The following is a 16,514-nucleotide window of genomic DNA, read 5'->3' on the forward strand; positions in this document are numbered from 1 at the left end:
CAGCACAAGGAGGGGATGGAAGCAACTCTGTGAAGCTAGAGCTTTACAGTGTTCAGAGATGACTGGGAGCAGCAGATTTTGGTTCATGGTGTCTGGCTTTGCTCCTCCGTTATCACAGATCTTTGGAGGTATAATTTACCTTTTAACTTAATGAATTCACTCTCAGCACCTTAGGTTAATATGATCCTAATTCTGTGACAACAATTAATTTTGGGCTTTTTTCTCCTCAACTCATAGGAGACAGTTCCAGTAAGTGCATGTGTGTCAGAGAAAGGCAGCCAGCAGGTTCTGTGCTGTCTTTCACTAAGACCTGTTGCTAGGAGCATGGCTGCGAAAGGCTGCCCGAAGGCTATCCAGACCAATGTGTACAGCCTCTCTGACCTTGCCCTGCCACTTCCCAAGCCCTATGCTTTCCCAAGTCTGCACACGCAGGCACCGTTCTTCCAGAAGAGCCTGCAGTTTGCATCATGCCTTGCCGTAGTGCCCATCCGTGGGGTTAAGTGTGTAAGGCTAATGTGAAAATCACCACAGACTCTCACTGTTGCTGTAATTACCATCAAATGATTGTCATTGCACAGCAATTCTTACTCACTAGCAAACCAAGAAATACTCTGAGTATTAAGAATTAGGGATGTAGACTTTGTACCTTGGCCAAATTTTGACACAAGACATATTTCTTACATCTTGCATTCCTTAAAATTGTTCCACTGGCTGTTCACAGAGGTTGGAATTCTTTGTTTTCTTTTCTAAAAATGACAAGATTTAAAGCAATGTTGTTCTCTGCCTCAGAAATGACTGCAAAATTAGTGGTGAATGATGCTGTTCAGGAGTTCAGCTGCTCAGCTGGGATATGCCGGTGTGGCTCCATGCACATCAGCAAACCTTTTCCTGATATATCTTCAGACTGCTTCCCTTGCACTCGGAAAACAGTGCAGGGTGTTTGAGGCTGCAAAGCTTGTATGTAAAGTGAATGCATTGTTATTTAAAAGTGATTCATATTGTTGGGAAGCCCAGAAAGGTAAGCTAGTTGGTGGGTAAGCAATGGAGTGTAATAGCCCTGAGAAAACTGCTGTGTAATAATAGCTTTGATTCCTTGCAGGATAAAACCGTATAATGTTGCCATCCTTCCTGCACCTTTCATGTGTACAGCACTTCACATACACTAAGTGTATTACTTTGTCGTCTGGATTGATATCTGATCTGATCCTCTTGGGCTTTGCTAGTCTGCTTGTAAGAAATATGAAGTTTTCAAACAAAGTTTTAGGCTTAAGGTAACATCTAAATTATAGATTTCTGAAATCGCCTTGGCAGTGTTTCTTGATAGGCTGCTTTTTGAGCTAAGCTGATAACCCATCTTGCCTCAGAGATGCTTTTTTTCTCCTCGATACTGAATTGCCTGTATCATGCACCATTAAATCTGACACAGTTTATCTGCAGGTTGGCTGTGCAGAAAAGGCGAAAGTCCAGCATAAGCTTGGCAAACTCAGGGTAAAGGCAGCAGCAGTCTGACTTGGCTGCAGCTGCTCTACCGTCCTGTTGTCTCCACCATTAGAAGTGCCTGGGTTCTTCAGCAGCACACACTTTCTTTTAAGGGGCTATGTGTTACTGACACTAAAAATGTTATCATGCAGTTACTCATGTAAAGCTGGTACAGGAAAAATATCTGTAGGGAAAGTGATGTCATCATGATTTTATAAAGAAGAGGGAAGAAATTCTATCACAGTGCAAAGCAGTCAGGAACCCTGAATGCATTCATGAATATAACCTTCCAAAATGCATCCCCTCTGTAAAGTGCATATGTGTATTCTAGCACTTGGATTTGTGCTGTTTGTACTGGCAAATATAATTTTTGTGGGCTTTTTCAATGCCTTGGGGGACAATTCATGAGCCAGAACAACTCACAGTCTGGTCTTTCCCTGGCGTTTCAGTTCCTGGAAGACAGAATCCACCATGAGAAGAGCAGATGTCCCTTTATTTTGATGTAATAAGCAGCTTCCTGAAGCAAAGAGACAAAATGAGGAGCTAGGAAAACATAAATACAAAGGCAAATGCCAGAAAATACAAGATTTTGTGACTAATGAGGTTTTCAGGTCCAGTGAAACCAGCATGCCTGAGTCCTCAGCCTTTCTTTCCTTGGGCTGACTGGCTGGCTCTTTCTGCTAGACATGCTAGCTGGAGAGCTTAAAATCGGAGGCCAGACTGGGTACAGAAAATCTGGCAGCTCACGACAGCTTCTTTCCCATCTGAATAATCTCCCCTTCACTTTTATGCCTTCAGTTGTTTTCAGTACTTCAAGAATTACAACGTTTCTCTTTGAAATATGACCTGGCAGCTAATCCTTGGTATTACCGAGCACCTCTCCCTCCTCCTTATGTCAGCAGGAGTTCTACATCCTCATCATTTCTCCAGCTAAACTCTACATTCCCATCTGGCTGGATCATGAACACTCACTCCTTTCCGTAATGGAGCTGGAGACTTGCTATTTTCTTTACTGAAGTCTTGGTTTGCTGAGAGGAGGTTTTGGACCAGACCCACTGAAGTTATTAAGCACCTATTTTCTCGTACCTTTCAGCAGAGAGAAAGGCACTTACTCAGAAGAGGCAATTAAATAGCTTTGCACCCTCATTCAGACCGGGCAGATGCTGGAGGGCTTCAGACACACCCCGGCTCTGCCATCATGCCATAAATTTGTCATCTGGTTAAAGTGATGGAGCTTCTGTGTCCATGTTATTGGGGAATTGGGGCAAAGAGAGAAAAACAGTTTGCCTAAAGTGGCTGCCAGCCCACTGCGTGTAGAACTCATGTCTTCCAAACCCAAGTGTTTTAACCTTATGATTCAATTTTCCCTTGATGCACAGTCTGACATATCGTTTCAGTCACTTACTCTGCTCACAAGAACTGACCTTTTCTCATTTATGGTTGTAAATCTGAGGGTGACGTTAAAATGCTCAGGGTGGTTCTCTACAAAGTGTTTTTTTCACTGCTCTGCAAGCTGTACTCTAATTTGCCCCATCCATCCAAATACATGTCTCATTCTGATTAAATGAATATTTTTGTCAGTTTATGTTCCTCCAGCTTTCACTCAGAATATGCAGGCTTCTGTGCAGTGAGAGCATTCTTTCAGGAATTTTAGTGGGAGTTTATATATGTATATATAAACAGACACACACATATTCACATACAGAAAAGGTAATAAAAACTAATTGCAAATTTCAGGTAAAATAACATTTTGGCAGGCGTTTGAAAATTGATTTTTATAAAATATTCAGGAAATACTCATGTTAACAGAGATTTTAAAAATTGTTCCCTGCTGAGAATTGATAGATGCTACAAGCTGCAAAAGGTTTCTTTTGAAAACAGCATCTCACTGTTACACAGGTGAAACATTATTAAACACCTGTTGTACAACAAACAGCAATAGCTACTTTTAGATGTGCTTTACTGCATTCTTTTGGCAAGGTAAAGCTGTCTCCTTAGATCAGAGCAAATGGTTCTTGTTTTTCTTCTTTTCTCTGTTTACCAGGAGTCATATGTCCCTGCCTGGTAGGTGCTTCTGGCAGGAAGAACGCCTTTAAGTTCTGTTTGAGTTTTGAAGTAGGATGAAGGTGGTGCTTTGTGTTTGTGTCAGCCCTCCGTGCCTGTTGTTTATCTTGTGTGCTAAACCACTAAAATGAATCTTTGAAATTCCTGACAAATTTTAGGAGGCAGGGAGAACATAATGAAATATTTGCTGTTCTTCATGAAACATCTGGCAGGGATTTGGCAAGATCAAGGAATTAGTAAGAGTCGCCACTTGTACGCTGCAGCTGACATTTTTTTGTTGTCCTTAATGGAGTCCAAAGCATATGCAAATCAGCTGCATAATGAGTAAGGTTAAGCAAGGTTCCGGATTTGGTTCCATATGGTGTTAAAAACATAATGATCAGAATGTTTTGAAATATATTGAAGATGAGTGTTCAGATTTGTTTTATCTGAATCTCATTATGTCTGAGAAAAGATTTAGGATGAAGGCAGAGGCTGAAGTTTTAACCTGGATCTATTATCAGTTATCTGTGATCACACATACTTCATCAGATGTTTCTGCTATAAAGCCCACTTCAATTTGCTTTAAAGGCAAGATAGATTTATTTGACCTTGCCTTTTATTCTTATGGGTACACACATACACAGAGTCTCTGTCTCTTTCCTAATTATGATATCGACTAAACCCACTTATCCTGCACAGGAAAGGATGAGAGAACAAAAGTTATGTATTAGTCTCAGAACTTTTTACTCTACAGAAAGTTTCTCAGATTAGTTATGATGAACATCCTGGAATAAGATACATAAATTTTAGGGAGATTATGATTTTGCAGGTTCATATTTGATTTATTTCAATAAATCTGTGATAACGTAGGACCTTGGTAGAGATGAAGTTACTTTGAGTGGTGGTCATGTTGAGTCGTCCATCAGCTGGAACCTCTTAGGCTTCAGTGCTTTGTCGTCATGTTGGCCTTAAATTAATTATCTTCAGTATGCTCCAGAAACTGTTTTCTGTGACCCTTAAGCTGAGATTTGCCTGAAGGGTTTCCTTAAGGAAGAATCCAGTTGTAAACCAGCTACTGAAACCCTCACATAATGTCACACCCTATCCCCTCTCTGGACACTCCAGGATCAGAATCAATCATTTTACCAGAGCTCAATACTTTTACTCCCGGCCATTGTTTACCCATTTAAAGACACATGATTGTGAAAGAAAGAACTGTGCAGAAGAGTTTCAAAACGAGTAATTCCTGACTTTAAAAGGTGCAAGAATGAGTCAGGTTCAGGTGGAATAGGAGTATGCCCATATTTCCCTACTGAGAATCCAAGATCTTAAATTCTGCCACACAGCCTTGCTTTTACTTTCTAGTTTAAGCTCTCCAATAGCTGGTGATAACACTTTTTGTTTCAGACAACCGTTTCTGACTGGCTGTTGACTGTCTTGATTTATCTCAAGTCCTACCCAGATGGTCCAAATCCCGCTTCAGGTGACCTACAGCTTTGTCAACACTTACCTGAAGACTAGAGTCAAAGAACTGGTTTGCCCTGGTCATTTGCTAGCTCTTTCCCTGAGGTTGCTTCCACTTGCATGCAATAACATCAAGGTTCAGCCATCAGGTGTTGTTATCTCTCACCTAGCTGTAGGAGCATCCCCTGAGACCTCCTGTGTCTTGTAATGAAAATTGTGCTCTGAATACAGAGCAAACCAGGTATTTGTGTGGGTGTCTGAGTGTATGTGGATATATATATATGTATATCTGTTATTTACCTATCTGTAAGGAAAGATAGATAAGGGATGGTGATCTACTTTGTGTGCTTGTGTAGGCACATATACATATATATACACATATAATCTATCACAGATAGAGTCTCTGAAACATCAGAGTGGTTATCAGCCAACAACAGATTTTCCTGAAGAAAAGCTAGCAACAAAGAGTTGCTTTCTACTCCAAGGGGTATAGTCGTTGGCATTTAGTCATTTACAGACGTTACTAGTTGTTAGTTAGATGTCTATCTGTCATCTGGTGTGCAAGCAAATATTTGCACGCATAGCTATCTGACTCAAAAAATACTCCGTACATAAAACAGATATGTAACTAAAACACAGTCTAGACATGTCTTGGCCATTTTAAAACCTTTTGCTTTCAAAACCCCAAATCCTTTAAGTGGCTCAGAGAGAACTAAGGGATAGATACATATGGAACTTGGATTTTGAAATTAAATATATAGAGCCAATTACAAAACTTGGATGAAGTCAGTGGAATTGCATGAAACAGCACCAAGGGAAACAAGAACTTGGGAGAACTTGCATTCTTTTACGTTATTTATCCTCAGCAGTACAAATTTTCAGCATAAAAATTGAAATCTTTCCCCATTTCTTTCCGTCCTGCAGTGCCAATGTCTCAATTACTGGAAGCACCCAAAAGCAATTACAAGGATTCCAATAATCTTCCTGTATTACTGTGGCTGGACTGTTAAGTATCATCAATAACGTGATTATCATTTTGAGAAGAAATTGCTTGAAGTAGAGATACTGTGAGAAAAGCTCCCAAACACTTTCCAAATCATATTTTCAGCATCTCTTACATTATTCGGTGTCCTAATGAGTTCCAGTAGTCTTAGTAAATACCTTCCCATATAGTGGGACTTGACTGCTCATATTTCTCAGGAAGCTTAAGCTGTAGAAAGCCAAAATGTCATCTGTTTTGGGAGCTTTTCTTTTGATTCTTGAACTCAGAGTTAAAATCCAAGCCACTGACAGTGCTGCCTGGTGTACGGGTATTATCCCATCTATTTTATGTCACCTATCTTATATTTCCTTTGTTTATGTCACATTTTTAATGAATGTAACGAGATCACAATGGGCCAGATTTTAAACCGTTTACTGTTAGCGGCTTCATTGGAGCTAGCCATAGATTTCTGTTCAGCATAAGACTGCAATATCTAGCTAAACATAGCAAAATATATCCATGAGGCATCTCACAGGTACTTGTTGGATAAGATCTTCTACCTGATTTCAACAGCAAACATGGGTTGGGCTGCCTGCGTGCTGGTCCAGAGCTGAGGCTACATGATATTGTTCCCAAGTTTTAGCGTAATATGGATCTAAAATGCAAGACCAGAACTGTGCGTTCACAAGACATTCTAACCCAGGTTTGGGCTCCCAACAATGCCTTAATATACCACATTTCTTCAACTTGCTTAAAACTTGGGTTCCAGAGCTTGAACCCTGGTTTCCAGGAATTTGGCTCAAATCTCGGGAACACCATACTGTGCAGATAAAGACAGTCAGGACTCAAATTTTCTTCATGGATGTCTCATGTTGCCGAGGAGTTCAGACAGAAGCCAGGGCTGGGTGGCAGTTTGAGGTGAATGAATTGTTTCCCTGCTTGCGCAGAGTCACTGAACGTGATGTGACTGAAATCTAGCAGGTTGCACAGTATGTCTGTGGAGATACAGCTAGACTTTGCAATGCTTATGCCCATGCTTAGGTTCATCTTTAACTTCACACTATGGGTAAGTGGAAACTTCACTCAGTACCCTGATTTAGCTTTTCAGGGTGGATGGGGACGCAGCTGCTTTGTTCACATCTGCCTTTCCAAGCAGCAGATTTATGGGATCTTGAGTGTTTTCTCCAAGCCAGGCATTGCACTATGTGGAACAAACCAAAGTGAATATACAACTTCACAAATCTCTCCTGAAGTATGCTCAGGATGGTGCTTTAATGTGCTGAAATGTAAATGTATTAAAGGAAAAGAGACAAAATCTTTAAAACTGTTGAAGGGCGAGAGAGGGAAAGCTAGTTATCTTTGGGGTCTGTGCCAGCTGTCATAGCTCCATTTCGTGGCTGACTTGCATCTGTTCAAGTCAGTGGGTTTTATTAATGCTTAAGAAGCCTACAGCTATCAGAACGCTAAAGATGCAGTGTTAGCCCTGCACTGATTTATAGATTGGTTCTCCATTAGGAAGAAATTAATGATTGTTCATAAGACCAAATCCACAGCTTTTGGCTTCTCACCAGCTTTTCCATCCTGCAAGTCTGAGGAACAGCTTGTGTGAATTTTATTGGTTAGCATTAGAAACATGCCTAGTTTTGAACTGAGATATCTGGAATCCAGGGTATCATGTAATGTCAAGCTAGGACCCTTCAAATGGGAGAAAAATGCCTGCTTCTCCTCTGTGCAAACTTGTCTTTCACAGAAAGATCAAAGCTGTACCAAAGACATGCTGTAATTCAACTAATTGCTGTTCTTCGTATTCATACAAGGCTGTTCGGTTTCCCAGCCATGTGCAATGAGAGGTGTGTACTCTGCTCTCACAGCAGACATCAGCCATTTTCTCACCCATAAAGGGAATGGAAACACTCATTCTTGAGAAGACTAAGAGAGTTTCTGCTAGATGCAAGAGAAATGCTGTCCAGGGCTAAATTGTTGCAAGCCTGAATGAACATTAGGGGACAGTATTGTCCAGGAGTCAGCCTGCTTTCTTGCTCTTCATGCTTTGCCTTTATTTACAAGTTGTCTTCCCGTCTCTCTGAATTCTAAAGTCCGACTTGCTCCTTACTTATCTGACTGGTGCACCAGACATCCATTTTTAATCTGGTCAAATCAATTAAAAATATTACAGCGTACAATTACCCTGGGAACTCCTGAAAAACTAATTAGTATGAGTTTTAGCAATGAATTATACCTTTCCCTTGGCTATTTACAGCAGGAAGAAAAACAAAACAAAACAAAACACAAACTACACTCAAAACAAGACCAAACATCTCTCAACCATAGCAAACAGAATTCAAGGCAGCGCTTAATTACGTTCATACTATTAATGAAAGGATGGGCCATAGTGGGCTGAAAGCCAGGGCACCTGGCATTGCCTTCAGCTTAGGATGCATTTTCTCAGGGCATTTTGTAAGATGGAAAAGTCCTTGGCAAAGAATCTTTGGAAAGGGAAATCTCAAGGGAGCCTACAAAGTTCATGTCATTATTGTTTATTGTGCGGCCACAAAGGAGACAAATGCAATAGTTCTTGAAGCTGGAGCCATCTCGCATCAGTCCGTAGCTGATTCCCTCCCTTGGCGAGGTCAGGGACTCAATGGAGCCTGGTCTGGCTGTTCTCAGGCAGGAGGAGAAGCCAGGCTGCTCTCTGGGGAGCTCCTGGATTGCGGAGATGGAATTGGAAAGTCATTACAAGGTGTGCACCATGGCTTGTAGCGAGTAAATCAAGACACAAAGGCCAGACTGAAGCCCTTCTTTGTTGGCATCTTGTTGCTGTAGTGTATTTCTTACAGGTGTAATTACCTAAAAGCATCATAGTTGTTTCATTTATGTCCTAAAATACTACTTAATGAAGCTATTAAAGGCAAAATTGTACTCTGGGATAACTGCAAATTCATCCGCTTAAGACTCATTTTAGATTCACTACAAGACTTCAGAAACAGTGTTCCTGTAAAATATTTTTAATAAAACATATGGATTCCTAAAAAGCAAAACTGTGCAAGACTGCACACCCTTTTAGATTTGGTGACATACGTGGAATTGTAATGTCAAAAAAAAGACAGGCAAGGCAATCCCAATTCGTTGCAGAGAGAGCAGCAGCTCTTTAAAAGCTGTACGACACTTTACTTACCAGCATGTATATAACTGTTCATACAATTGATGTGACCTTGTTGAAAAAGAATGAGCTGTTTCCCTTCTGCACAAATGATAACTGTGGTCAGGGAGCTCAGCGAGTTCTCCAGTCCCTGCTTGAGTGGAGGAAAAGCTCACCCTTTTTTCAGGTGAATGCTGTAATTGCTGAGAACTTGGCCTGTTTGGGTCAGACATAAATCATTTTTCTTGAAAAATTTCAAGAAAGCCATTTCCTTTTTTTTTTTTCTCCCAGTCTATGAACTGTATCAGAAACGTGCTTGGCTCCTTACACACAGCCATATCCCTGCATTGGGCAGCTTCCAAAGAGTGGGACATCCCATGGTGGAGAGAAGGTTTAGGGAAAGGAGAAATGGGGTTACAGACAGGGTGATTATGTATATACTGGGTTGTTATTTTTCACTGAAGAGAGAAGATGAAGATGTGTTGGTTTGTTTGTTGATACGTTCTTCACAGGGAGTCATTGATGTGTCCGTGACCAGCGGTGGTCCCCAGACTTAGCGTTTTCCTCCTTTTTGTATGAAACATTTAACCACTCACTTCCTAGCTTCACTCTGGCAAGACTGCAGCAAATTTTACAAAAGTGAGAGGAGCAATATGAAGAAAATTTAAAAAAGCAACTGCTCCATTTCTTTCTCTAACACCCTGCAAGGTCTGTCAAGTGAAGGTCAAACAGCAGCCCTGAACAATAGTCACAGATACCCTTAGAGGGACAGTCATCAGTGCCTGTTCTTTCCAGCAGAAAAAATAAAACACGTATTTTCAGCCACTCAGTAGTATATACAGAGAGCGAGTGACCTGCCACACAAGCAAAATGTGAGTGAAAAATCTAGTTTTTCTCCATGCCCTGGAAGTATATGCAGAAGTGAAGGAGAATTATGTATAAGAAGAAAGATCATCAGTCATCCTCAGGCACAACATGCAGCTATATATTGTCAACCACAACTATACACAGTTTTTTCTTACGTGCAGTTCAGCAGGACAGCTGACTTGCAAGGGTTCTGTCCAACTGTGACCTAACATGTGGGCTGACTTAGAATGAGGGGTTTGCAGGAAGCATCTGAAATAAGTGTTTTCCAGTCATACCAGAAAGCTCCAGTTACCCTGATGTGTAAGGAGGAACTGGGCTCCCTTCTCTTTCTCCTCATGTTAAGTCAGCAAAAAACGAGAATTATTTTACAGGGTACCAAAGCTTGCTTGCTTTCCAAAACGAAGCAAACAAACAAACACACCCACATACAAAAGGAGAACTAATTAAGATCAAGTCATATCTCAATAAATATGCAAATTAAAAATCAAACCAAAGGAATTCTATTTATCACATCATAAAGTTGCAAATTGCTCTTGTGGCTCCCGTCGGCTGGAATAGATGGAGGCTACAGGGCTGTAGGTTTTGAATTAGTAGATGAACCAACATGCGTACATGTTTTACTGTGATAGCTGGGGGACTGTTGGCTGAAGATATATTACTAATCTTCCCTCCCCCTCTTCTGTACTGTGTTCACGTTCAGTGGTATTCGTAGACTGTATTTGTCTTGGAGTTCTTTAATGTAATGTCATTGGTTTTCCTCATTGTTTACCTTCTATAAGACAACATCATTATTCTTTGGTAAATCTGTTTCAGGTCCCCTGGGGTTTTTATCTCTTTTATTTTTTTTTCTTTTGGGGGGGCAGAATTATTTTGCAGCTTTTAAAAATCAGATTTAAAAAGTAAACAGCCCCTAACAAAAACTCCCGCAACTCTTTGTTGGAAAAGAAAGCAAATCACACCTTCTGCAGTGATATGCAATAGTCTAGGTGTTGGCATTTCTGCTCATTACCATGTTTCACCATTTGCATTCTCTCCTAAAGGAGCTGGTTCTTTGTGATGAGGAGAAGCAACACGTAATGACTTTGGCAGAGTGTAGTAGTGTGATAAAGAGCCTTTCAACTTTTAAGTCATAGGTGTGATTACAGCCTGTGTTGGCAGTGAGAGGAAGTTGGTACCATCTATTTGCTGTTTGGTTGCTCGCTATGGGATTTGTGGTGGGGATATCAATGCAGTGGGCATCGGTCCAAATTGGAGAAACCACTACTAAGGTCACAGCTACTTGGCTTGCTCATTCACTGTCACAGCAAAGGAGCAAAATGCAGAACAAACTAGGAAGAAATTCTTCTTCCCTGACCTCATGGTCTTGGCAGATCTTTACTTGTGGGGAACCTCCCCCTGCAGTATATCTGCCCAAGTACTGAATTGTCATGGTCTTGGTGGCAGCATGACAGCACCCATCTTAGAAGGGAGAACTTTTGAAGTCCATTATAAAGATTTTATGCATAAATAGCTGCTTCATAAAGACTTTCAGTCTTCAATGTAAGTAAATGCCTTCCAGATTTCCCTTCCATAGTAAAGTGCTTTTGTCCTAGAAGCAATTTTCCTATTTTTGTCACAAATCCAGTCCTAAAGTCATTTAAGTTATCAAATAATTGAGAAGGTCCTCTGTTAGTTGGTGTTTCCCAGCTTTAAGTAACAATAGCGATCTTTTTTTTTTCTTAAATTGTTTTGCTGTTAACGCAATTGTTTGACATTCAGTTCCTAGGTTGTAAACTGAATCGTTTCACCTGTAAAATATTACTGAGTCGAGTGGTAGCTATGCTGTGTCCCAATGGCATTAGCATCTCCCCCCAAATATACAAATGCAATATTGAAATTAGATATGCTTTGGTTCTTTTTGAGTGCAAAGCCACAAGAGTAGAGCTTATAAATGAAAAATCTAGTTCCCCTGAGTTTACTCAGTTTTGAACATTATCATAGGTATTTGATATCATGATAATTCATTCCATGCCTGCATAGGAAACAAACAAACAAATAAATAAATAAAACCCACTGGTCAGACTGAGCAGAGACCACTGTTTGTTGCTGTTTCTGCTGGGAGGATTGTCCTGGTTTGTTTTGTCTCATGTCACATACCCAATTTCAGTAAGAGTTCTTCCTGACCCAGATTTCTGGGCAGACTGAAGTGAAGCCAGAAACTATAAAAGTGCATAATTATTCTTTTATTTATTTTTAAGCTGTACAGCTCTATTAAGCTTTCAGAGAATCCTTTATACCCAGCCTTTGAAGTAAACTAAGCCAGAGATCAGCCAGAGGAGAAGTGGGTTGACACTGCTTGTTTCTGCCTGCAGAATAGTCTGTATACAGTTAAGATCTGGAGTCTCCAAGCCAGGAAAATCTTACCCTTTTTTTGGAGTACAGAAAAGAGAAGGGATTGATACATCCAAAAGCAATACTTTACACCTTTGGTATGTTCTGAAACCTCAGATGCTCGCACTGCTGTGAAACAGCTGAGAGCTGGAAGATTATTGCAGTTACTGACATGTAAATGAGCAGACCACACATTAGAGCTGTGTATGCTCCATCTGCCAAGCTATTCATTCTTCCCAACTTGGGACAAATTAGAAACTCTGGCCCAGTGGCGGAAGATTATTATTCCTTTCCCAGTCCCCCAAAGCAATACATTCCCCTGCTTTGAGTGTGATTGAAAACACTGACCTGGAGGTGAAAAACACAGTATCTGTCCCCCTGATTCATCCAGATTCTGACCCAGGCAGCACTGAAACCACAGGCTTCTTTCTGGTCTCAAAAAATTGCCCAGCTGCTCTCCTGGGCTAAGGGCCAAATGGGAACTAGGTAGCTAGAAAGGAGAAAGACCTTATCCCCCTGAGCCAGCTAGTCTAGTGGTTACAATTATGCCATAAATATTGCATTAGGCTAAACAAATACAATACATATTGAAAGTGGACATGTAAAGAAAGCCTGTGACCATTCCTGTAAGTAAATGGCAGGAGGCTAAGGTGGTATAACCTACCCTTCTGAGAGCCAGACAAAGGATCTTCCATTTCGAGTCTCTCCTCAGCCATTCAGACTTGCCTCTGAATTTGGCCCTTCCTTGGCAAATTGTGCTGTCAAAGCCTTTTCACGCTCCTTTCAAAACTCAAGCACTCCTGCTATTTCTGCCCTCCCTGGAGTCGATCTGCTTGGAGACCCAAGAGCCTCCGTTTTTTGTTTGTTCTGCCTCTTGTTAGCAGTGCTCTGAGCTTGCACAGAACAGGAAGAAAAGATGCCAAAGCACTTCAGCCACTTGGATTAATTAGGTCTTACACTAAGTGTGGAACTACAACAAGGTGGATGATGATTAAACCAGCAACTTTCAGGAAACTAAATACTTCCTCTTCTACAATATTTCAGCTTCTATAACCTTGCAAGTGCCTCAAGGCAGGAATGGTGTTATCTGTATATAAAGCACTCTGTTTCTGTGTAAGCAATAGAAACAACAGTGATAACAAAAATAATGTGGTTTGCCTGTGAGGTAGAGAAGTATCACTCTTTGTTTTACAGATGGTGAAACAGACAAAAAGACATACGTGATCTTTGTTAGTGCCATCTCATGTCTTATTTAGCAGAGCCAGGATTGAACCCAGGAAATGCATGTCCCTGTTACTTGCTCTTACCCCTAAAGAACACACCCTCCTTTGATGACATCCAGTCTTTCTTGTGATTTTTCTGCAGAAGCTGCAGCAACAGCTGCCTGGAGACTGATGATGAACCTCCTTGTGTGGAAGAACTTGATTATGATACTGACAGTTGCTCTGATGGAGAAGGGGACTTCTCGGAGCTAGACCAAGAGATCCAGGAGTGCCTCTCATGGGTGGAAGGACAGACAGAAGACGAGGGAGCGACCATGGGACAGACATGCAGCTCCAAGGCTCTCAGGGGGCTCTATATGTCCAGCCAACCAGGATCCAAGAGTACAGCTCTCCCTCTGAGTCCAACAGCACTTGGGGTGTACAGTGGGTTTGAGAGCAGCCCTGCGTGAACAAGGCTTTGACTTGCAGAGCAGTAAGCGAACAGGTTGCTGCTCACATTTACCTGTTTGCCAGCTTCAGCATCCTTCCTAGATTTGTTGCTCCAGTTCTGAATAGAAAATTGTCTGTATGTTTGTGTAATTTGTATACATTCATACATAGAGAGTGACTCCTTACGCTTTGTACATGAAGCAGAGCAAGGGGCCACTGGCCCAGATGGTTCTATGTGAGAACATCATCCATTCCTAAACAAAATCCCCAGTCTCACAGCTGCTTCTAGTATGTGGTTTCTTACAGATTGACCTGAGGAATGGTCTTCTGAGATGAAGGAACCAGAGGTGATTCACCTTTTCCTAGTTTGGGCTCTTTATTATGGGAAGCAGCCTTTGCCTGGAAGCGTTAACGATGCTTTTGGTCAGATCTCTCCATTGCCATTTATTTTTCTTGAGCTGTAGAGCATGTATCTGATTTTTGTCTGATCAGAATTTTTACAGGGTGTTCAACAGGTTAGGTCAGGCTGTGCATGCTTTTGAGCCGGTCCTATCTCGGCAACAGTGTAGGAAATCCCATGTGCTGTAGTAAGGAAAGTACCAGTGAGAATACAGAGTAGTCCTCTGGAAACCTGGGCTGAATTCAGTTCTTTGCTATGCTGGAATTAACTAGTCAAATGTAATCTCAGTTGAGTCACTTCAGCCTGAACTGATGGGCCCAGGTGTAGAATTTGTTCCACAGATGCTGCAAAATTATATTTTCTCTGTGAAATACCCTTCCAGATAAAAGTACAGATACAACAGTCCATCCTGAAGAACTAGACCTACAATTTAAACCTATTGAGAGTGAGAGGGGTTTGGGGCTTTTTAAGGAGAAAAACTTGCTTTCTTGAGGTAGCCAAGGGTCCCTCAATATTCTGTCAATAGATTAGTGATGGTGGCAATATCCAAGAGTGAATTTACCCCATGCATCAGTGCTGTGACTGATTATTCTTTATTAGTTTTATTATGATACCACTAAGGAAAACTAGTTCGTGGAACAGGATCCAATTATGGCAGACAGTAATATAATAGGAGACGTTACTGCTGGGTTATATACAGGACATATTCTACTAGTAACTCCCATAATGGAGTCAGAGGAGCTTCCCGATTCCTGAAAATTGAACACAGACTGAGAACCCACGTGTGTGCCCAACATCCCTAAAGCATGAAGCCCACATTGCTGCATCTCACACCTCAGATTGCCTGAACTTCTCATGTGTCTTGGACTCTGCTGCTGCAAATGGGGAATTGCCTTGAACCCGAATAAAACTAATTGCACAATGGAAGAGGCTCCAAACTCTGTCGCTATAAGGCTCAAGGAGAAGGATGAATGTATAGCGTGTTGTAGCATTACAGCCTATAAGGCCTCCATTAGCAGTGATTATTATTCATACTGATGCGTGACTAAAATCACCATGTTGTCCTCTCATCTTTATGCTGTTTGTGGAGAGAACTCCTGGTGCACAAAGAGGTTTTCTCTGATGCATTTCTGAACACCTTTCCCTGGACTACTTAGACACATTTTCCAGCAGGAGCTTGCTCTTTGGAGAAATAGTTTCTTCCTGTCCTGCTGGGTTTTCAGTATCCAGGTGTTTTGAAGTCTTCACCAGAACGTAAGCGTTCTCTGTGTCTCTAGCTCTCTTTTTATGATGCTGCTCAAAAGACAGGCAGCTTGGGTCCTTAGAAGCTGAGCTTCTTAGGCCAAACTAATTCATTAGGTATGGTGTGTGTTCTCTATACACGTCCTGCTCTTCTTGCTTTAGTGTGCGGCTCGTTCCACACAATACTGAATTTTCATAAAAGGTTGGCTCACAGGAATGGAGACAAAAGAGGTAAAACAGGTGTTCCCATTATAGTAGTTTGTATAACATTGCTTCAAAGCTTATTAATAAAAAACTATATACGTGCTCAGTTAACTTCAAAATCCAACATTTGTATGTATGATGAAAAACTCACACTGTGCTCAGTCCAGACTGCAGCACACACAGGCCATGCTGTAAGATCTTCAGTATTTAGCACATCCCCAGGACACAGGGCAAAAAATACCATTGTACATATGTGTCTGTAGATGCCCACGTATACATCCAGAGCTGCTTTTCTCTTCTGTGCTGCGTTCTGCACCAACACCCTGCCACAACAATGACTGAACGATATTTACTGAGGCTTGCCAATGGTACACTTTATTGCAAATGAAATAAAAAATCTTCTTAAATCAGCATTTTTCTTAATGAGACACCAATATTTTGGCTATAAATACTTTAGACTAATCGCAGCCTTCTGGCTGTTTCATTCTGAATTTCTTATGCTAGGGAGAATTCTGTTCAGTGGGAAAATTCTGCCCTAGTTGTGATTCATTGAATAGACTGCAGAAAAGTTGTCTTAGTATAATAAAAGCGGACCTGCAGCTTTCATGCATGTTTGGAGCCGAATGTGTATGAACAGTACCACTGTTCCATAGGTCGTTGTGCTGGCAG

At 41.2% G+C, this 16,514-nt stretch overlaps 1 protein-coding gene across 3 annotated transcripts in view; it reads left to right on the top strand.

Moving 5' to 3' along the window:
* Positions 1–16,252, top strand: part of AGBL1 (AGBL carboxypeptidase 1) — a 275,197-nt gene extending 258,945 nt beyond the window's left edge. For all 3 annotated transcript variants that reach the window (XM_071814025.1, XM_065847368.2, XM_065847369.2), the window contains one exon: positions 13,713–16,252. In XM_071814025.1, the coding sequence (XP_071670126.1) occupies positions 13,713–14,019 (307 nt within the window). In that variant the 3' untranslated portion in view covers positions 14,020–16,252. The remainder of the gene's footprint in view (positions 1–13,712) is intronic.
* The last annotated feature ends 262 nt before the right edge of the window (positions 16,253–16,514 follow it).

The sequence above is a fragment of the Patagioenas fasciata genome, chromosome 12 (genome assembly GCF_037038585.1).
Source record: "Patagioenas fasciata isolate bPatFas1 chromosome 12, bPatFas1.hap1, whole genome shotgun sequence".
In the NCBI taxonomy this organism is placed as follows: domain Eukaryota; kingdom Metazoa; phylum Chordata; class Aves; order Columbiformes; family Columbidae; genus Patagioenas; species Patagioenas fasciata.